General features: G+C 41.6%; 1 protein-coding gene and 1 long non-coding RNA gene across 2 annotated transcripts in view; one reads left to right on the plus strand and one right to left on the minus strand.

Annotated features, from left to right (window-relative positions):
- The window catches only part of LOC114895802, an 83,987-nt gene extending 71,528 nt beyond the window's left edge, over positions 1-12,459 (minus strand). The window contains exons 1-2 of the long non-coding RNA XR_003793648.1: positions 12,281-12,459; positions 9,408-9,540 (exon numbers count right to left, since the gene is read on the minus strand). This is a non-coding gene — a long non-coding RNA (uncharacterized LOC114895802). The remainder of the gene's footprint in view (positions 1-9,407; positions 9,541-12,280) is intronic.
- Positions 12,460-14,930: 2,471 nt separating this feature from the next.
- On the plus strand, positions 14,931-21,043 carry MARCKS (myristoylated alanine rich protein kinase C substrate). Its single transcript, XM_029224105.1, has 2 exons — positions 14,931-15,445; positions 17,230-21,043. The coding sequence occupies exons 1-2, from the start codon at positions 15,344-15,346 to the stop codon at positions 18,130-18,132; spliced, it is 1,005 nt and encodes a 334-aa protein (XP_029079938.1). The 5' UTR covers positions 14,931-15,343; the 3' UTR covers positions 18,133-21,043.
- The last annotated feature ends 2,407 nt before the right edge of the window (positions 21,044-23,450 follow it).

The raw sequence follows: 23,450 nt of genomic DNA on the forward strand, positions 1-23,450 counted from the left end.
CCAAAAAATTCTGTGAGACCCCTGTGTAGAGTGATATAAGAGTTTCACTAAAATACAATACTTCTTTAAGTCCCATCATTCACTTGTGGGACACTCCACTTGGCTTCTGCATAACAGGTATCAAGGAAGGTTCATAGCTGACTCGTTATCAAGGTAGGAGCCACCCCTAAAAACAAGGATGTCAGAATCCTCATCCTCACATACGGCTTCAAGAAGACACCAAGACCCTCTCCAGTATTTGATGAGTATCTCCACAAGCACTGCAAATTCAGGTACCTCCTGAGCCAAGACAAACCATATTTTCTTTATTTTATTTTGTGATCTTTACTTCAACTGGCCTCCACTCTGGGCAACCTGGATCCCCTCATCTTTGATCCTTTCAGTCAGTGCCTTTCCTACCCTTTCTGTATTTAGAACAAGCCAGATTTTTATCATCTACTAAATCTATATTTGACTGGATCAACATTTAAATGGGCTGACTATACTACACATTTCAAATTTTTATTGTTACATTTGATCTAATCTAATAGGCATAACTGTATTTTACTTAAGGCCCTGTGCTTAAAAATATAGAAAAATGATACAGAGGTAGTTAAATCTTTCAGAGTTCTTCTCCTTGTGATATGGAATTGGCAATACATACCTACTTATTCTAGAGAAACTGCTGGAGACTTTTGTATAATCAAGGGATACAATACATCAGGCTTCCTCCTGACTATCCACCTGAGAAATTGTTGGGATGCATCACTAAGCCAGAATCTACCCATTTACTTCCATTTAAGTTTTTGATAAGAGAACTCTAGTATCACTTTTATTTATTGATATTTGCAGATTTATCCTAGTGTCAAAGCACTTGATGATAGAGTCATACTGTATTGATAATTGCTGAAACTACTACTGTGCTTTTGCAACCATAATAAATAAAAGACAAATGCTAAGCTTAATTATAATGTTTTTCAATTTTATGAATGTGATAACATTTTATAGCTTTATTTTATAGGTGAAGTTTGAGATTAATATTTAAGAAATTTTGCTGAGGTTTCACTTATGTGAGGCCTTTAAAGAAATATTAGTTTAAAAATAAATCCCAGAGACTTCCCTGGTGGTCCAGTGGTCAAGACTCTATGCTTCCAATGCAGTGGGCGCAGGTTCAATCCCTGGTTGGGGAACTAAGATCCCACATGCTGCGCGGCACAGCCCAAAATAAATAAATAAACAAATCCCAAAATTCTAGCGATGTAAGTATTACTCCAATTTGAGAAATTTTAACCTTATAAGAGTCTATTGTTCCCATTTCTTATGATTCAGAGACTTATGAGATTATGAGATTATTTCCTTCAGTCAGATTCATTATTCAACATGAAGGTACGTTTAAATTTGGGCTAGACATCAACCCTGAATCACATGATACTGGTGGCACTGCATAGCAAGAGCACAGTTTGAATGCGATGTCTAATCTTCCATGAAGTTCTAAGGTTCTTGCTCTGTAAGGGAAAGGGCACTTTTAAACGCAATTTCCAGGCCCTTGAGAGTACTTTTGCTGCTTATTTTCAGTGTGATCTAAGCAAAATCACTTCACCTTTCCAAACCTTGGTATCTTTCCCATCATTGAAATGGTACCAGTGCTTGCTTCACAGAGCCTAGACCCAAAACTAAGTTTATTTGATCGTAGAACTCTTAACTGCTACACCAAGCAGAATGAATGATGCTTCCTGCCTCCTGGTATACACACATTTCACAGTCTGTAATCATGATGATGATGAAAATCATTGTGAGGATCATAATTGTTATAAATATGATCCTCTTTTTAATATTTTTTTCAAAATTGGAGGAAAAAGCAAAAACTGCAAAAATAAAATTTGTATATGGATAACAAAATACTGCCCAAAGAAATTCAGGGCATAAATAAATTATTAATAGATTGCTGCTAACAAGATTTTTAATTAGCACTCAGGAAAAAAAAGAGAGAGAGAACCTGAAGATACTCATTACTCTACCTGGGCTTTCTATGAGAAGGGTGGGATTAAAAAAAATCTATTGCAGATTTTTCAAATTGTGGTTTTATTCTGACACCTCTCTGCTGGCTAAGCCTCAGATGAAGAGATGTCCAAGGAAAGAGGGCAAAACGCCGACTTATATTAAACAGCTCGGTTTTGTAGCATAGTTCAGGAAAAGCACAGATTGAGAAAAGATAGTTATAAGAAAAGCAAAATGTGGAGATATAGCATTTGGTTAATCATGTAAAAGTCTAAACATTAACTAAAATTAACATTAATTAAGAAATATAATCCCACCTCCCTCATGAGAGCAGCTGGCTTACTGGACGAAAAAGACAACTACCAATTCTACTGCCTTCTAGCACCTTCTCTAGTCTCTAGTCAGCTTCTCTCAGAATTCCTTCAGGAATTCTGCCCAAGAGAGAAGTCAAGATATGGGTTCACTGCAAATCCTTACTTAAACGAGTACTTAATAACAGCTCTACTGATATATGTTTGCTTATTTCCCTTTTACTTCAAAATCTCTTCTGAGGTTTTCCCTGATTCCCCCTTATTGAAAGAAGAAAAAGAATCCCCACATTTATCGAGGACTTACTAAGTGCTGGGTCCCAGGCTATATAACGTGTATTATATATACATGTAATAACATGTTTATATATACATGTAATAACATGTATATATACATGCATTAACATGTATGTGTATATATACATGTAATAACATGTATTATCTCAAAACATTTCTCTTATCTCCTGCCTATTTTCATTCAAATCCCAACAGAAAACCTCTCACAGAGTACATCTTAAAACAACAATAATACATTACCCCAAAAACTCTTTAAGATACGAATTTTTATCCATATCTTGCAAAGGGCTCAGAGAACCTCAGTCAACTGTCTAAGGTCACAACATAGCTACCAAGTGTTTGAACCTGAAATTGAACCTATGTCCTCAAATACCGCAGTCCCACTACACCATGGCTGCTTCACCCCAAGAGTGGCACACTCTCTAAAGACAAGTATTAATTTTAAAGACAGCCAAAAGCACAGTGAATAAAATTATATTTTGAAAGTTAATTGAACACTTTTTCATGTACCTAGAAGGTGTTAGTATTATTAAAGTCAGTGATCAAAGTGGTATACAGTTTATAGTAATAAAAATTATCATCATAAAACACAGTTATAAAATATTGAGGCAGAGTTTCTTGTGTGGCTTGTGAGGCCTGACCCAAAGAGGAATGTTCCCCAAACTGATTTGAAGATTGGCACTTGTCTGATGGGTGTTCTGACAAAGTGATCATTTCAAAGGATAGTTGCTTGTTCCTATGAGTGCTGATACAATGACAATGAAAATCAATGTTCTCAACTTCCTATTGTACCCCATGCATACTACACTATAATAATCATATGTGATATATAATATAGATAATGTAAATAATATATAATGTAATATATATTCATACAGTGACATAAACTGCATCTTAATATATTTTATGAAATCATCCTGAAGACTCATTAAGGACTTAAAAAAGAATTAAGTTGAAAGATATGGACATAACAACATAAGTAGATGTTTGCCTATCTGGTGTCAAATAATGTTTTACTGTTTTCTACCATTAAATTGAATGAATCAAGTGAAAATCAAATTCTTTTCAAAAAAGTAGTGATGAAGTCTAAAGTCTAAAATATAACAATTCTGTCTTGCTTATTATGGGATACTCTGAAGAAACCACAATTATCATAACATGGATTTTGTAAATTCAAAAGTGGCAGATAGTTTTTGCCATCTAGTGAAAAGAATATAAAACAAATACAGGGGGAAATATTACCTGTTTTAGGCAATTAATGGACACTGTGTAGTTTAAATTCACTAAAAGTAGTTAGGACATTTAAAGTATGGTGGGGGAAAAAAAAGACAGGGGATCCAGCCAAGGAAATTAAGTGTTAGTGTGAGAAAATGAAATGTTACGGACATGAAAAAATATTTTCATCAGGAAGGAAAAACTGGTCTTGTCTACATAATCAGGAGGAAATGTCTATGATTTACCAGTTGCTGTTTTCTCTTCTCTCCCTCTTAGGGGGTTTTTGCCTCTTCTGGTGCAATGGTTCTTGTGGTTGGGTCAAACATACGAGACCGGAAAAGGACGTGAGAAGTTCAAAGTCAGGACTCTCTCTTTGACAAAAAGGGAGATCAGTCCACCATCTCCTTGAAATCTGCTCCTTTTTCACCCCTAAGAAGAGAAGCCGGTGGAGAACTGGCTTCCTAAATTGTTTTAAATTATGAAATACCTTGAAGAAGAAGCTCTTCAACCTTCTCTCTATAAAGAATATTTAATGGGGCTATACTAACAACTTGTAATTACTAGTTCTTTGCCAGGAGGCGGATGAAACAATTACAGGGAAGAGTTTAATAAATTGTCCCTCAATGACCCAAACTACTCCTCTGCCTGGAGATTATGGGGACAGATTATAAAGTATTTGGAAGTCAGGAAAGGAGGGTTAGGTCCCAGGCAACTGAAAGTCAGTTTTTGACCAAGGGAGTTAGAGGGGAGATATTTGTGGCATAGAATGTCCTAGAGAGGGGAGAAACTACCTAGGAGGTAATTCAGGCAGAACGCATCAAAAACCTTGATTTCAATTTTAGCACTGGTTGAGAAAATACCAAAGTTGTTTGAAAGGAAAAAATCAACATAATTTGACAAAGATGATCCGTGGGGTGTTCTGAGCTGTAATAAATCATACAATAAGAATTCCAGTACTTTCCTTACTACTGAATTATTTTTATATTTTGTAAAGTCTAACAAATGGTAATTTTAAAGAGAGAAAAGGTAACATAAGGAAAAATGTGTCCAAGATGTGAAAGAGAGATGTGGAGATGGAAAGAAAAGTTTATGAGCTGACCAAACAGGCAAAAGCTTCAGGCTTTGTTTTAGTTTGTTAGTTCATTTTAGTTTTTAATTCTTTTTGTCTTTTTTTAAATTGATGTAATTGGCATATTAACATTGTATTAGTTTGTGTACAATGTAAGGATTTAATATATGTATATATTGTGTAGAGTGGCCACTGAATCCTAAAGGGGGTCTTATATCTGGTTCTATTCTTAGCCTGGAAAGTGAGGGAGAAAAATGAGTCCAAAATGTCTCCAAGAAAGCTAAAGAAATCCTTTCAGAATGTGATGCTGGTTTGGGTGGGAAAATGATAACCTGAGTTTGAGGGAGTGGTGAGAAATACACACACAGCAATGCCCAGTAAGGAGACAGCAGAAAATACAGATCTGGAATTTGGGGTAGCAGTTAGGACAGGTATTTCTGATTTTAATGTCACTGGCATAAAAGTAGTATTTGAAGCAATGAGAACAAAACTCGAAATCAATTAGAAACACAGCATGATTATCCTTTTATTAAGTATTAAGGTGGAATAGGAGTGGGAAAAGGCTACACAAGGGCAGAGACAGCAGGATGGGACAGTGAGGAAGTCCCTGTCTGTCCCAGCCGACCACAAGACACTGGCTGGTCTGAGCAGCTATAGTTAGGACTTGAAGCAAATTATTTAACTCTCTTATCATTGGGAATTAACTTAATTGATGCCTTAATTTACTGTGGGTATTAAATGAAACATATGTAAAATTGCTTTAAATTTTAAAACCTACAACCACAGTGTAAATCAAATTCCAACTGCAGACTTAATGGAAGAATGTCCCATTGTCATCACCCCTACATTCTCTGCTGTGATTTTCTTTCTTTCCAGGAATACTTACAGTCTTCCTACAGTGGTCCTGCACCTTCTCATCTCTGATCTCACCTCCCATCTCATATCTTGATTTCCTTCCCAACTGTAACTTCCTCTTTCTAGTTCTACACTCTGTTTTACCTACATTCCAATGGCTTCACTCTGCCCTCAGCCAGACTCACACTTCTGCCTCCAGAAAAGATAGAGGTGAGATCTGAGTGCAACTTAACCATGTTTTTATTTAATTACACCAATATCTGATTTGCAATAACTATATTCTGGATAGAGTTACTAAGGATGTTTCCAGGTTCAAGAATCTTATCTGTCAGATTTTGTGTGCGTGTGCGTGTGTGATTTTCTGAATGCTAATTCTCATTTTATGGACGTGGCCCTAAATACTTCTCTCACAATGCATAAATGAAGTTGAATGCCTTTTGGTTAATTTCTAGTGTCTCTTGGGCATTTTTGTAACCTCCAGGAGAACTGGAAACAGCCTGTAAAATTCTTACTTTAAGACAGCATGGTATCCAGGGAAACAGTGCCACAAGCTTTGGAAACACCAAGAGCTGGATTCAGAACCCAACCCAGCCCAGACCACTTAAAAGCAGCAAAAAATTGAACATGTTATGTAACCTCTGCAGGACTTGATTTGTGAAGACATAGGAAGCAATGGTTTCTACCTTATAAAATTACTCTGCGGATTCAGTGAGCTATCGTAGGCAAAGCACTATCACCCAGTGCTTGGTATAAAGTAGGTGCTTAATAAATATCGGTTGAAAAAATGAATGTCATCATCCTTCCAAATCATCCCATCAGAAAGCCTAACAGAGTGCTAAAGGCACTGAACTGTCCATCAGACTGGAGGGGGCCTTAATGAAGTCTGGTTTAGCAGCAGCTTAATAAAAACTTGTCAATTTATTGGCTGCAACATGTGATTTCTAAAGGTTAACATATCCTTTTTTAAAAACTCCATTATCATTTGGAATAAAGATAAATGTTTGATATGATTTTATACTTTAATTTCTTGAGCCATAGAATAGTTCAAGTATCTCAGGGGTTTAATCTACTTTTTAATATCAGAAAGTATTTATGACTTTATTTTTATTTTTTTATAAATTTATTTATTTTTGGCTGTGTTTGGTCTTCATTGCTGCGTGCAGGCTTTCTCTAGTTGTGGCGAGCGGGGGCTACTCTTCGTTGTGGTGTGCAGGCTTCTCATTGCGGTGGCTTCTCTTGTTGTGGAGCATGGGCTGTAGGTGCACAGGCTTCAGTAGTTGCGGCACGCGGACTCCGTAGTTGTGGCTCGCGGGCTCTAGAGCGCAGGCTCAGTAGTTGCGGCTCACGGGCTTAGCTGCTCCACGGCATGTGGGATATTCCCAGACCAGGAATCGAACCCATGTCCCCTGCATTGGCAGGCAGATTCTTAACCACTGCACCACCAGGGAAGCCCCATGACTTTAAAATAACAATGAAAAATGAACCTTTACATGGTTCCTATGATGTCACACTGAAAATTCAACTTTTTTTCCATGTGAATTTTCTACTCTCATTTCTGGCTGACTAGTTAGATAACTCTATAAGACTAGGAACCATATCCTTTTAATGTAAACTTTGATTGTTTTTCTTTATTTACTTGCCTGTTACCTCTGGAAACAAAGATGGGAAGGGAATTATCTCCCTCTCCCAACTCAGCTCTTTCAAAAGCTGATACGGAAAGTTTTCAGCCTGTCCCTTAGAGGATAAATACTGCAAATTCTAGAAAATGCTACTGTAGATAAGCTTTGATTCAAAATTTCTGGAGAAAACTTCTTCTTTAAAATTTTGGGGGTTTTCCTGCTTTTTTTTTTTTTAACCTTTCTCTAATCTAGAGTGTATCTTACCCTTCGGGATTTTTTCAAATATATAAACTCTTGCTAAGTCGATCAATACGCCTGAAGAGCAGTAATTAAAAATATACTCAAGCTTCTAGTGGTTTTGTAGTAATCACCTAAGTATCTGGAGGGGATCTAACATTCCAGAAGCTTCATTCCTATTCTAGGTATTAGTCCCTGAGCCTTCAGATCAGATAATCAGTGACTCTGATGTTTCCTAACCATGAAAGAATCTTTCTATTTGAGTGCTATTGGATAGTTAATAAAGAACACTAAAGCAAGTTTAAAGTTAAAATTTCAGTACATGGTACCAATTAAAAAATTAATAAAGCTCCTACTATGAGAGCCCACTTTGCTGTTACAACCACTTGAGATTTTATTAGATTCCTAAAATCAGATAGCCCTCAACACACAATGGTTAACACACTAGTTGAATTTCACTTCCCAAACCTTGCTGAACATCAATTTCCAAATCTATAAAATGGGGATAATGATTCAAGTCCATGGGTTTGTTGTAAGGGTGAAACACAAGCCTAGCACAGGCTCACATGGTGCAGTGCCTAGCACCCAGTAGGTTCTCTTCCCTTTTCCATTCTGTTTATACATATCTGTACAAAATCATACAGGATTAACTGAAATGGAGTTTATAAAAGCAGACCCAGCTTACTCTATATTTTTGTGCAGATATTGACTGCATAGGCATAATACAAATTGGATAGCAACACTATTCATAATAGCCAAGAGGTGGAAACAACCTAAATGTCCATCAACAGATGAATGGATAAAGAAGATGTGATACGTTTATACAATGGAATACTACTCAACCATAAAAAAGAACAAAATAATGCCATTTGCAACAATATGGATGCAACTACAGATTATCATACTAAGTGAAGTAAGTCAGAAAGAGAAAGACAGGGACTTCCCTAGTGGCGCAGTGGCTAAGAATCCGCCTGCCAATGCAGGAGACATGGGTTCGATCCCTGGTCCGGGAAGATCCCACATGCCACGGAGTAACTAAGCCTGTGTGCCACAACTACTGAGCCTGCGTGCCACAACTACTGAAGCCCGTGTGCCTAGAGCCCGTCTCTTGAGCTTCGCAACAAGAGAAGCCACCGCAATGAGAAGCCCGTGCATCGCGATGAAGAGTAGCCCCCCCACTTGCCGCAACTAGAGAAAGCCCGCGTGCAGCAACAAAGACCCAAAACAGCCAAAAATAAATAAATTTTAAAAAAAAGAAAGACAAATACCATATGATATCACTTATATGTGGAATCTTAAAATATGACACAAATGAACCTATCTATGAAACAGAATCAGGGACATAGAGAATAGACTGGTGGGTGCCAAGAGGGTGGGGGATTGGTGAGGGTTGGACTGGGAGTTTGGGATTAGCAGATGCAAACTGGTATATATAGAATGGATAAACAGCAAGGTCCTACTGTATAGCACAGTAAACTATATTCAGTATCCTGTGATAAACCATAATGGAAAAGAATATGAAAAAGAATGCTTATATATGTATAACTGAGTCACTTTGCTGTACAGCAGTAAGTAACACAACACTGTAAATCAACTATACTTCAATTTTTTAAAACTGGGTATAGGCTGGGAAAGGGAATAGCTGGTAATCTTAAAGAGGATTGTAATAGATACTATTTTTCACTTAAGAATTTATTTGAGAGAGAAACTTTGATATACTGACTAAGCATCATTGGGATTTATCAACCTCAAATGGGTACTCATTATTGCTCTAAAATCTTACTATGCCCAAAAGTCTCAATCCTATGCTTCCCCATTATTATTCCATACCTTCTATAATATAATCACACCCCGACTTCTCTTCCTCGCCCTTAGCTGATGAATTTCAAAGGCAAGTAGAAACCATCAGGAGGGAGTTCTCTCATCTTCCAGCCATGTCAATCTTGACCATCCTCTTCTTCCCCTGTTACAGGAAAGGAGGAGAGTCTTTCAAAAGTCAGTATCTCAGCATGTGCCCTACATCTCCATTCCCTCCTGCATTCTTAGGAACCTCATTCCATTCACTATTCTTTTTCTCTCTTATATCTGTAACATTTTCCTTTCTACTGGATTAATTTCCAGAGTAGTTAACTTTGCTCTAATATCTTCCATCCAAGACAACACAAACCCAAACAAAAAACATTACACCTTCCCTTTCCAGCTACTTCCCTGTCTCTCTACACCCTCTACCCAGCCAAGCTTCATAAAGAAGGGACTATTTATGCTGTCATCTTCTTCACCTCCTGTTTACTCTTTAACACACTAAATCTGCATTCCACTCTCAACATAGGATAAAAACTGCTCTGGAGCCCATAACTAGTAACTTCTGTATTCTGTATACAGAATGCTGTTCTATAACCAGCAACAGCCAATGGAAACTTTTCAGTCTTTATTTGACTTCTCAACAGCATTTGACAAAACTAACCACTCCTTCTTGAGACACTGTCTTCACTGATTTTCCAGACAGGACATTGTCCTGGTTTTCTGTCTCCTCCTTGGAGGTTCCTTCTCAGTCTTCTTTGCCAGCTAGCCTTCTTTTCTACCCAACCTCTCTCTTTTTTTCTATTCACTGATTTTTATTTTACTTTATTACTTTATGTTATATTATGTTATACTTTATTAAGGTATAATTGACAAATATCTACCCAGCCTCTTAAGGCAGAAGGTATTTAGAGTTATTTAGGTATTTAGGTATTTCTGCACTCTCTCTGTATACGTTCATGACTTGGCTTCAGAAAATAATGACATCTGGAATGATCATATATCTATATTTGCATTCCAAACCAGTCTTTGAGCTCCAGACTCCTACACCTGCACATTTAACTTTTCTACTAGAACATTTTATAGGCAACCAAAAATATGGCCAAACCAATCTCTTGACATTCCCCCCAAACCCATTTGAACTCTTCCCTCCTCAGGGGCTTTACTCCATCTGAATACAATTTTCCACCACTTTACCTGGTTAATGCCTACTTATCCTTTAGGTTTCCTCTTAAAATGTCACTCCTTTAAAAGGCCCTCTGAAACCCTCTTAACTAAATTAGACTATCTTATAGCACCCTACATTTCCCTTCAGAACACATATGATTATTTATAATGACTTATCTATTTGTGATCTTTTTGTTCAACTCTGATTTCTCCTTCTCTTGCTAGGTTAGGTGCACCTGACCAATTCCCTCACCTCCTCAAATCTGCTCAAAGTTTATCTTCTCAGTGAGGCCTTCCCTGACCTCCTACATAGAATTTCAACCCTGCACTCATATCCCCCTTACTTTGCCCCCACCCCAACACTTACGTACTACTAGTATTCCATATAATCTGCTTACTTACATTTATGAAAGTTTGTTTTCTCCCTACTCTAGAATGTAAGCTCCATAAAGATTTCTTGTCTCTTTTGTTCACTGATATGTTCCACATACCTAGCACATGATAGGAAATCAATAAATACCTGTTGAATGAATGACGGGCTGTGTCTGCTTTGCTCCACACTGTATTCCACATTAATCAATTTCTGTGGAATTAAAGTTCAGGTAATATAAAACCTAAGATGAAAAACGGAGCACCACACCATTAACACAGTGTGATCTTGTACTTTGTGAATGAATGAATGTTGAATGAATGCTTTCAAATGAAAAGGTATATTTAATTTGGAATCTAGAACGTGGCCCGCATCTTTGTTATTGTTTTTTCGTTTGTTTGCTTTCTTCTAAGTACACAGTTAATCCCATCCTTTGTTCTCTTTCTTCATATTCTAAGAAATTTTAAGAGATAATAATGCGAAGTGGAAGTTACATGAGAGGACAGACATTGTTCATCCTCTTCCCTGGTGTCAACTGATGTCTAGCCCCTTCCTAGTACTTAGCAGGAGCCGAAGAAATAATTTAGTTATGAATAACCAACCTATCCAATGAATCTGTGCCATCAAGGGAAGGAAGGTTAGTCAGCACCGGGAGTAGTGGAAGAAGCCAGAGATGTGGAATCATCAAGGGGGTGAGCTCTATCCCTGACTCTACCAACTGACATAATCTGGCAACTTCCCCAGGACTGTTTCTTCATCTGGTAAGAGACTAGATGAAACTAGATAATCCAATTCACCTAAAGCAATCTACTAAAATGCAAACTCCTAGGGAATTCCTTGGCGGTCCAGTGGTTAGGGCTCCAGGCTTCCACTACAGGGAAGTGGTTCAATCCCTGGTTGGGGAACTAAGATCCTGCAAGCCACGCGGCCAGAAAAAGAAAGTAAGCTCCTGGAGGCCAAAGATTGCATTGCATCTCTCTTGTTCTCTGATGGGAAAACAAGGCCTTGAGGAATACAGCAGGCCCTCAAGGAATTTGTGGAACTATCTAAAAATTCCCTTCTACTGCTAACATTTTAAGGAAAAAATAACTGAGGTATCCTAAAGATATCATTCTTTTTCTAGAGAAAACCATATACAGATTGTCATCCTCTTAGAAATACCCTAGTGCGTGGTGAAAAGAGAATAAATGACTGTTTCCTCCTGGTGAGTTGGTTACAGGCATTTACCAGTTTTACATTTTCACTATGACCACTTGGGTTCTTTAGTCATATATATATATAATCATATTTATATACTTAGAACTTGATTTGAAACCTTTAGCTCGGGGTGTAAGAACACCGAACTCCTGAGGGACTATGTACTTACACTGTACAACTTCCTACTGGTTCCAGTCTTGTTTGGAGGTCCTTCCCAGTCGTTATGTAGTTTCCGAGGCAGAGTGACCTCTTCCCATTTCCCAGCCCCTTCCTTCCTCACCTCCGCCTTCACCCGCCTCGCGCATTCGCGGCTTCCCCCCGTCTGGCCCGACGCCGGGAGAGTTTGAGGAGAGGTTGACCCAGCGCCCCCCGCCCCCGCTGCCACCCCCCGGCAGAGCCCCGCAAACCGCCTCCCCCTGCCAGTTACTGGGGACTGTCGGCTTTCCAACCTACGCTAAAAATGCGCTCTCTTATCGAAAGAAAACCAACTTTACTACCCTAAACTAGGGACCGCTCGTGGGTAATCAATCTACGTGTTTACACTTGTTTTCTAGCTCCGGAGGAGCTGAGGGAATTGATTGGCTCCGTCGAGCTCGCGACGTCCACGCCCCGCCGGGACTCCGCCCCCTCGTGCGGCCATCTGCTTCGCTGACTGTCTCTCGCTCTGCGTCTCTTTCTCTTCCACCACCTCCCTGCCCACCCCCCGTCGGCTCCGCCCCTTCCCACTCCCCCCAGCCTGGGGCTCCGAATCCTCCCTGGCCGTTGCCAAGGAGACAAGCCGATACCAGGCAAATAGGCATTCGAGAAAGAAAAAGACGGGAAAGCTACACCGCAGCCTGGTAACAAAGGAGCAATAAAAGCAGCCCCCAAATGGAGGGCTAAGAACACGTCAGGAGAAAATCCAAAAGCGAGCTAGCAATCGCCCCAAGTTTAACCGGGAGGGGGATGCAAAGGAAGGGGCATGATTCACGTTGGGGGTAGGGGGAAATCAACAGCTTAAAAGAGCTTTTGAGAATCGCCTGGATGGTGGTTTTGGATCAGCCCAGTTGGCTTTTCAAGTTGGAACGACGATAATACAAGGGATTCGTAACCATCGCGGCGGCTGGGGTCTTGGGCCAGGCTAGCGGGCTCCCTTAGGGTGATAACAAGTTTGGCAAGATACACTTCTACGGAAACGTCTTAACGTCGGCTCTGGGGAATATGACTTCGTGATTGAATAATGACGCATCTGAAGAAGTGGACAGTGAGAAGACGAAGCTTCATGTAACGATCTGCAGCTTGGTGATTTTCAAAGCAGTACTTGAACAAAGAGTTATTGGCTTGAATCAACCGTCTTTTTCACTCAGAGTGTGACCCATTTCCCTACAATGAGCAGGAAAATAAAACTTTGAGAATTCAGAGCCAGCACCGGGAGAAGTGAACCATTCCTCCGACTGCTTCTCACCTCCATAAGCTAAAGATTATTCATTTGAGGATCACTAAATGTAAACGAGAAAAAGTAGTCTGATTTGGACACGAGTGAAAACTTTGGGAGCAAAAATGTAGGTGGTAGGAGAATGCTTATAAGGGTGTATCCTTGATTTTTGCCTCTCCCCCCTCCCCCTCCATTCTTTCAATCAGTGCGCTGTCTTTCACGCACAAGTAGCGTCTGGTACTTCGGTGGCAAGGGGTGCAGATGGAGGTACACTGGTATTTTCTCTAACCCAAGTTAGACTTGGAGCGTTCAGGGATGTTCTTGCTATCTCTCAATACGTAATTTCTCCTTAGAACTGTAATAGTCAATCCGGTTGTTCAGAGTTTCGTCGCGGCTGCCTCCCTCCCTTCCAGGAGCCCACTCGATTGCGTGCACATTCACACATGTTCAGGAAGAAAAGAGTCCCTCCGAGGCTGGCAGTAGGCTGAAAAAGATTCATATCGACGCGAATTGCATCCCAACTGTAAATATGGATTCGTACACTCTAGGCTGTGTCTCATTTCACCACAGAGGAAAAACTGTCATTTCATACAATGATAAAATGCAGACCTTTCCGATCTTTTGTACATGGCCCTCACTTTATATTGTTGGGGGGGAAATCACTAATTGGGAACGGGGAGGGCGGGGGGTTGATGAGCGCCGCAGGCCAATCTCGAAATATTTTATTTCCTGCCAGTGTGGGATAGAGAAGGGAGTGTGGCTTCGTCTGCTTGCTGCTTTTGCATTTTCTACATCTGGCCTACAGACCTAATTCTAACTCGCGATCTCGTTTGATGAAATTCGATCTTCTTGGTTTAAATACCTTTCAATTTGGGGCTAATTCACATTTGCAACCGTTAGAAAAACAAACCCTGTGCAGTATCTGTGAAACCAATATGGAACACAGAAACAGAAAACATGCTGCACATATATCCCCACCATTGTCTTAAAAACTCGCATACATACACACATACACAGAAACACACGGGAAAGATGGGGGAGGGGAGGGAGGGGAGGGAGACAGACACGGATATAGACCGACCAGAGTCAAAGCGAGTCAAGTTAACGCTTTCTCCGCCCCCATCCACAAGTACCACCCCTCCCGCGTTAATTAATTACAAACAAAGCAAGCCAATCAAGTAATGCATTAGTATTTTCAAGCAGAGGGAGGCGAGAGGCATGTATTTTTTAATTGATTTATTTATTTGGAGGACATTAATTCTCGGTCTGAGGCTGATTTTCAAACCGTTTGCAAAGCGCGGCTCCATTGTTCGCCGGGCGCGCAGGCCCCGCCCCCTGCTTTGTGTGCGGCGCGCGGATTGGCCGGCGCGCGCGGGGGCCGCGTCAGCGCCCGCGAGCCCATTCATCTGTGCACTTGGGCGTTGGACCCCGCATCTTATTAGCAACCAGGGAGATTTCTCCATTTTCCTCTTGTCTACAGTGCGGCTACAAATCTGGGATTTTTTTATTACTTCTTTTTTAAAAAAACTACACTTGGGCTCCTTTTTTTGTGCTCGACTTTTCCACCCTTTTTCCCTCCCTCCTGCGCTGCTGCTTTTTGATCTCTTCGACTAAAATTTTTTTATCCGGAGTGTATTTAATCGGTTCTGTTCTGTCCTCTTCACCACCCCCACTCCCCCCTCCCTCCGGTGTGTGTGCCGCTGCTGCTGCCGCCGCCGCTGCTGCCGCCGCCGCTACTGCTTACCCCGTCGTTACACCAACCCGAAGCTCTTTGTTCCCCCCTTGGATCTGTTGAGTTTCTTTGTTGAAGAAGCCAGCATGGGTGCCCAATTCTCCAAGACCGCTGCGAAGGGAGAAGCCGCCGCGGAGAGGCCTGGAGAGGCGGCTGTGGCCTCGTCGCCTTCTAAAGCGAATGGGCAGGTAAATTCTACCTGTGGTTCTGGTTATTTCTTTGGTGTCTTTCTCTAGTCCCGACGCTTCCCCTTCCCTTCTGGTCGTGCCCGAAGCGCCTTCGGCGGAGAGGACCGTGACCAGATTCCAGTCTGAAAGTTGAATGGAAATCGATAGCTTAAATTGTCAATTTCTTATAGGTGGGGTCTCCCCCCACTCCAAAGTAGTGGTTCCCGGAGAATCCTGGTGATTCTTGTGTAGACGGGAGGAATGAATGATAAATCGTCTAAAATGGCGTGTTTGGAGCTTGGCAGAACGTGACTAGCTAGGTGCTACCCCACACCCCCGCACCCAGCCAGGTTGCATTTGTGTTTAGTGGGCACAAAGGTATTTGAGTGTCTCTCGTGTTTGTTGTCGAGACTGGGTCGCCTTCAAGATTTCTGAACTGGTGTGATTGTGTATGTGGGTAGGGAAGGGCGGGGGGAGGGCGAATAGGGATGGCGGTGGAGAAAGGCGAGGAGGGAAGAAGGGCTGTCTTATTGTATGCCGAGGCGGCGTGCCCCGGGTTCTTGGAAAGGTTGCTGGCTGGCTGGCTGGAGCTGGGCAGAAGGGTTTCACTACCTTTCGGTGGGCTTTTCCCACTGTTCTAAATCTTTATTTGTAGTTGTCTCCGGAATTACACACCCATCTGACTTTTAAATGGTCTCCCTAGTGTGGGAAGACTCTGTGGGTCCTTGAAGAACCTGTCCAGATGGTCAACCAGAGGCAGTTCTTGTGTTTCGGTCGAGATTGTTGCTGTGCGTGCCGCCTGGACCACTGCGGGGGCTGCCCCTGCGATGCCCGAACCCAGGCGGATGGCTACGGTTGGGTGGGCCCGAGAGGTCGGCCAAGGGTGGCTGCTTCGCAAACACCGGGCACCCACCACGCCTCTTTTCCTAGAGCAGAGGCCGTGTTGCTTCGGCGGCAAGCTCTGCCAAGAGGCTTTGAACCCGTTAAAAATGCAAAATGAGCCGCCTGGGCGCGCCCGGGCTTCGCAGAATCACTGGCGAAGGTGGGCGTGGAAGAAGAGGCGAGACCTCTGAAATAATCGGTTTCCCCCTGCCTTGTTAGTTTTATCCAGACTAGGATGCCACCTGAGCTTTGTTTGCGGACTCCGCGCTGCGCTATCCGGGCTTGGGGGCGCCTTGGCTAGCGGGCAGGGCCCGACCTGGCAGGGCGGGGTGGCCCGGCCGCCCCGCCCCTCCGCGCCCCGCTCCGCGCCGTGGAGCCGCAGCGCCCCCTGCCGACCCCAGGCCCTTGGCGGGCGTAGGGCCTTTGCGCGCGCAGCCCAGGCACTTCTGGCTGGACCGCTGGGATCCCGCTGGGAGTTCTTGGTGTTTTGAAGGCGCCTTTAGAGTTTAGGGAGAAAGGGGGATGTGTAACCTAGGCGCAGATCACCCGCTCTGGCTCTGTGCCTCCTTCCAAAGGGCGTTTGGCGTATATTACGTGACTCCTTTATCCCAAAGCCCTTGAGGCGAAGGTTGGAATGGGTTACCCTTTGCTTTTCACGTTTCAGACTCGGCCCTTTTAAGGCCTCGGGGGCATTTATTGCGTAGTCGAGGCTTCCTCAGTTCCTTTAGACATCCCAAACAGCACTGCCCCCAGGTCTTCGAGGAACTCTCCTCTAGGCATCCAATACCGCCTCCCCATGAAGGAGAAGGTCTCCAAAACCAGAGGGGCCCCGGTGGACGCTAGTCCCTCCCGGTCCTGGAGTGGGGGCGGGGATGACAGGCCCAGGCCCCCTTCAGTGACCTCCCGCTTTCTCTGCCCCGCAGGAAAATGGCCACGTGAAGGTAAACGGCGACGCTTCTCCCGCGGCCGCCGAGCCCGGCGCCAAGGAGGAGCTGCAGGCTAACGGCAGCGCCCCGGCCGCCGACAAGGAGGAGCCCGCGGCCGCCGGGAGCGGGGCGGCGTCGCCCGCCGCGGCCGAGAAAGATGAGCTGGCCGCCGCCGCCCCCGAGGCCGGGGCCAGCCCTGCGGAGAAGGAGGCCCCCGCGGAGGGCGAGGCCGCCGAGCCCGGCTCGCCCACGGCCGCGGAGGGGGAGGCCGCGTCAGCCGCCTCCTCGACGTCTTCGCCCAAGGCCGAGGACGGGGCCACGCCCTCGCCCAGCAACGAGACCCCGAAAAAAAAAAAGAAGCGCTTTTCCTTCAAGAAGTCTTTCAAGCTGAGCGGCTTCTCCTTCAAGAAGAACAAGAAGGAAGCGGGAGAGGGCGGTGAAGCCGAAGGCACCGCCGGCGCCTCCGCCGAAGGCGGCAAGGACGAGGCCGCCGGGGGCGCCGCTGCGGCCGCCGGCGAGGCTGCGGGCGCGGCCTCCGGGGAGCCGGCGGCGGCGCCGAGCGAGGAGGCGGCCGCGGGCGAGCAGGGGGCGGCGGGGGGCGACCCGCAGGAGGCCAAGCCCGAGGAGGCCGCCGTCGCGCCCGAGAAGCCGTCCGCTAGCGAGGAGGCCAAGGCCGCCGAGGAGCCCAGCAAGGCCGAGGAGAAGACCGAGGAGGCCGGGGCCAGCGCGGCCACCTGCGAGGCGCCCTCGGCCGCGGGGCCCGGCGCGCCCCCGGAGCAGGAGGCGGCCCCCGCGGAGGAGGCGGCGGCCGCCGCGGCGTCGTCAGCCTGCGCAGCTCCCTCACAGGAGGCCCAGCCCGAGTGCAGTCCAGAAGCCCCCCCAGCGGAGGCGGCAGAGTAAAAGGGCAAGATTTTTTGAGATAATCGAAGAACTTTTCTCCCCCCGCCCCCGTTTGTTTGTTGGAGTGGTGCCAGGTACTGGTTTTGGAGAACTTGTCTACAACCAGGGATTGATTTTAAAGATGTCTTTTCTTATTTTACTTTTTTTTAAGCAGCAAATTTTGTTTTTAACCACCTACCCACAGATCCCATCTCAGATCATTCTGTTACCACCATTCCAACAGGTCGAGGAGAGCTTAGTTACCTTCCTCTGCCTTGTTTCTCTTTTATTTTTATTTTTGCATCAGTATTAATGTTTTTTGCATACTTTGCATCTTTATTCAAAAATGTAAACTTTTTTTGTCAATCTATGGACATGCCCATATATGAAGGAGATGGGTGGGTCAAAAAGGGATATCCGATGAAGTGATAGGAGCCACGATGGAGAAATTTAGTGGTGCATAACATTGCCAAGATAATGTACCACTACAAAGGATGGTGTAAAGGCTTAGTCTTTTTTTTTTTTTTAAGAAAAGTTATTACGATGTATTTTGTGAGGCAGGTTTACAACACTACAAGTCTTGATTAAGAAGGAAAGTGGAAAAAAAAAACAAAACACCAATACCCAGATTTTTAAAAAGATCATAGTCTTAGGAGTTCATTTAAACCATAGGAACTTTTCACTTATCTCATGTTAGCTGTACCAGTCAGTGATTAAGTAGAACTACAAGTTGTATAGGCTTTATTGTTTATTGCTGGTTTATGACCTTAATAAAGTGTAATTATGTATTACCAGCAGGGTGTTTTTAACTGTGACTATTGTATAAAAACAAATCTTGATATCCAGAAGCACATGAAGTTTGCAACTTTCCACCCTGCCCATTTTTGTAAAACTGCAGTCATCTTGGACCTTTTAAACACAAATTTTAAACTCAACCAAGCTGTGATAAGTGGAATGGTTACTGTTTATACTGTGGTATGTTTTTGATTACAGCAGACAATGCTTTCTTTTCCAGTCGTCTTTGAGAATAAGGAAAAAATCTTCAGATGCAATGGTTTTGTGTAGCATCTTGTCTATCATGTTTTGTAAATACTGGAGAAGCTTTGACCAATTTGACTTAGAGATGGAATGTAACTTTGCTTACAAAAATTGCTATTAAACTCCTGCTTAAGGTGTTCTAATTTTCTGTGAGCACACTAAAAGCGAAAAATAAATGTGAATAAAATGTACAAATTTGTTGTGTTTCTTTATGTTTGATAAAATACTGAGACTTTGAGGTTCTAGTTTCATTTTGAAGAAGATCTCGCATGCCATCAAGAGTAAATTTTCTTGTGGTTTTTAATCTGAAGTTTTCAAACTGGGAAATTTGTAATCAGTAGTATCAGATTACGTACAGGAATATTTTACAACATTCCATGTCAAATCTGTTACCATTTATCTGCATTTAGTTTTCATTTAAAAATTGAACAATTATTTTTATTGTAGTTAATAGCATGTCAGGATGAATCACTTAATACAAAAGTGGTATGACCCAAAGACTCTTTAAATGTCTTATGTGAAAATGTCATAAAACTACATTTTTTTGTTGTTGTTGTCATGCAGATCCCAAAACAAATTTATACTGAGTGAGAGTCTATTTAATCCAAACTGCAGGTGGGTCATGAAAAGTGACCGAATGTGTTTCAAAAACCGATGGTGTATTACCTGCCATTGTAATTGCTTAGTGCTTGGCTAATTTCCAAATTATAGCTTAGAGTACGCATTATACTTAGGAAAACACGCTTATGTAAAGAAGTAATGGTGGTGAATGGACGACTTTGTCAGTTTATGGGCCTTTAGTACTTGCCTCAATTCAATAGTTGCAAGCATTTTTTTTTTAAATGAAAGTAGTGTGTTAGCATCTTGTTATTCAAAGGAAAAGATAGAGAATAAATTTCCTTGTATAGTAATAATCCTTACTAGTTTACCTTCTTTGCTCTTTACCATCTGTAACTGGATTTATTTTCTTCACTGGACCCTAAACTGAATGGAATTTTAAGATAAAGATGGGTATCAAATATCATTATTTCACTAAATGCAAAGAAAAGCGTTTATGCACACCTGCTTTGCTGTTTTTGAGCAGTGTGCCTTGTAGGGTTCACAGTAAGTCAGTAGTGAACCACGTTTGTAATAATGTCAAATCTTAAACTCATTAGAAAAATAAATTAGCTTTTGACATATGGTTTTAATTGGAATAATGGATTATAAATAATAGTTCATGACCTCTTTACCCTCCCCACTATTACCCTCCCCACTAATAAAATCAAATAACACTTGGAGGAGTGTGTAATTTTAGTTGGTGTTTCTTGATCTTGGAGGATGTTTGAAAGTTAAAAGTCAAGTCTGGTAACCCAAGGACCGCTGTATGGGGTCTTCCACCTTACCAACTTCTCAAATACCCACTTGGACAAGTATAGCACTTGGTATGTGATAGGACTCAGAAAAAAAATAGATTTTAAAAAGTAACTCCTGAGTAGTCAAAAATACTATGTAGCAAACTATATTACTAGGTTTGTTTTTTTAACAGCTGGAATTAAGATGCTTACTTTGACTTTAATCATTGCCTAAAACACTTTGGGTGGTATTGATGGAGTGGTGGGTTTTCCACCAAATGATTAAGTGAAATTTGACATATATCCTTTCATCCAAAGTTTTGTACATCACATTGTTTTCTAATGGAAAAATGTTAATATGGCTTTTTGTATTACTAAAATAGCTTTGAGATTAAGGAAAAATAAATAACTCTTGTACAGTTCAGTATTGTCTATTAAATCTGTTTTGGCAGTATGTATAATGGCATTTGCTATGGTTATAAAATAATTCCTCTGGATTATAATAATCATTTGATCCAATTCCTATTGCTTGTAAAATAAAGTTTTACCAGTTGATATAATCAAGCTTGCTAAAATAGGATTTTTTACAAATTTAAAATGCAAGTTTTAGAGAAATTTTTTAAATCTTAAGTGTTGATGGTAAGTATAACATTCAATTTAAGGAATTTAGAAGGTATGCTTGACATCATACTTAGGATATAAAATTATATCCATTGAAGGTGAGTTAACAATGCTTACAAGTCAAATAAAAATTTTAATGATAGAACTTGATAATATGTTTGAGAAACAATGTAATTTATTTATATATCCCCTCATATGAATATAAACTTAATAAAACTGCAGTTAAGGTTAAGGATTTGGGGGAAGGGTGCTTTTTGCTTTTATATATTTTAGGTAGGTCCAACTGGGAGGGGCATGTAGTTTAACATAGCCCAAGTTAGCTTTGAAAATTAAAAAATTAGTTAAGTAACAGGGCTATTAGCTTTTATCTTTCCTTTAATCATTCACTGTGCAAACTGAGCATTTTTTTTCCCTCTCCACTTCCCAGCTATATGAAAGTGCTTAAAGCAGGGTGTAGCAAACAGGAATTTTAAAATGCTTTCAAATGCTCCAGTCCCTGCTGGGTATTCAAGTTCTAGCACTCCTTTAAATTACACCCAACAATGCTATTTTAAAAATGGAAAATAAATACTTCTAAAAGATGTGAATGTTAACCATGTTTTATGTTCCTGAAAAAGTGATAAATTCCTGATCCTGAAATACTCCTATCTATAGTTCTTCCTCTCAACTGTTCAACATCAACTTTAAAACAAACCAAAATTTCTATTCCATCATAAGATCTAGCAGCTGAAAGTATGTAAAATAATTCCTTCAAAATTTTTAGAAACTATCCTGATAATCTCAATTCTAGTATGTTTTTTCTTTTAATAAATTTATTTATTTTATTTTTGGCTGCGTTGGGTCTTTGTTGCTGCGCGGGCTTTCTCTAGTTGCAGAGAGCGGGGGCTACTCTTTGTTGCACTGCGTGGGGTTCTCTCATTGCAGTGGCTAATCTCGTTGCGGAGCATGGGCTCTAGGCGTGCGGGCTTCAGTAGTTGTGGCACGGGGCTCAGTAGTTGTGGTTCGCGGGCTCTAGAGCACAGGCTCAGTAGTTGTGCACGGGCTTAGCTGCTCCACGGCATGTGAAATCTTCCTGGACCAGGGCTCGAATCCATGTTCCCTGCATTGGCAGGTGGATTCCTAACCGCTGCGCCACCGGGGAAGTCCTCAGTTCTAGTGTTTCGATAAAATTAGACCATAACACTTTTTCGTACTACTAGTAAATGCGAAATGAGAATATCTTTGTCAATTGATCCTTTTACAATTTCTCTCATTTCCAGGGAAAGGTGAAAGGCAACAGGATTACTCATCACTTAAAATTTCAATGAATATAACATTTCAGTTGAATTTGTTAAGTTGGCATTACAGACTGTCTTCCTAACAAGTGGGCAAGTGTTCCTTAGTTTTGAAATGTGTGTTATGGACTGGATAAAGTGCTAGAATTCTGTACCTGTGTAAATTAGTGGGGGTGAGAAAAGGAAAGGAATCCTTGGGGAGAGTTATAAATCAGAAGTCTAAGAAAGCCTTCAAAACAAGTCTTAATTCAAAAAAAAAAAAAAAAAAAAAAACAAGTCTTAATTCAAATGACACATACCTGCATTTTGGGAAAGCACCATCCAATAAAAATATAATTCTAGCCACATATGTAATTTTAAACTTTTTCAGTAACCATAATTTTTTAAAAATGAGGAACAGATTAAATTAACTTCAATAATCTATATATCCAAGATATTTGAACATGTAATAAATATAAAAATTACTGAGATAGTTTATATATTTTTTCTTACTAAGTCTTTGAAATTCAGTGATTTTAGACTAATAGCACATCTCAATTTGGACCAGCCACATTCCAAATGCTTACTGGCCACATGTGGCTACCATATTGGAGGGCACATGTCTGGAGAATTAAGGTGTGAGAGTCAAGGAATGATTAGAAGTGTTGGGCTACAGACTATTTGCAAAGTATAGCTTTGTAATTAATTCCATGAGTTTCAAGGGCTTAGCTTTTGAGTCAACATTTGTTTCTCTACTCAACATCAAGTATTTTCTAGATTTCAAACCATTTTAAACAGTTAATATGGCATTGATGTTACAAATAAACATGGTTAGATTCTTGAAAGAACTTGTTATGGGCTATATTGTCCCCCCCCCAAATTCATGTTGAAGCTCTAACCTCCAGTACCTTAGAATGTGACTGTATTTGGAGACAGGGTCTTTAAAGAGGTGATTAAGTTCAAATAAGGGTGTTAGGGTCAGCCCTAATTTAATGTGACTGATGTCCTTATAAGAAGAAAATAATTGGACATACTGAGAGACACCAGAGGTGCATGTGTATAGAAAAAAGACCATGTGAGGACACAACAAAAG

The sequence above is a fragment of the Monodon monoceros genome, unplaced genomic scaffold (genome assembly GCF_005190385.1).
Source record: "Monodon monoceros isolate NGI ecotype Baffin Bay Population unplaced genomic scaffold, NGI_Narwhal_1 Super_Scaffold_15, whole genome shotgun sequence".
Classification (NCBI taxonomy): Eukaryota; Metazoa; Chordata; class Mammalia; order Artiodactyla; family Monodontidae; genus Monodon; species Monodon monoceros.

Bases quoted from the DNA above. Each gene is read 5' to 3' on its own strand.
- MARCKS (XM_029224105.1), top strand. From the start codon at position 15,344: ATGGGTGCCCAATTCTCCAAGACCGCTGCGAAGGGAGAAGCCGCCGCG. The intron at 15,446-17,229 runs GTAAATTCTACC...TCTGCCCCGCAG, and splicing joins CTTCTAAAGCGAATGGGCAG to GAAAATGGCCACGTGAAGGT.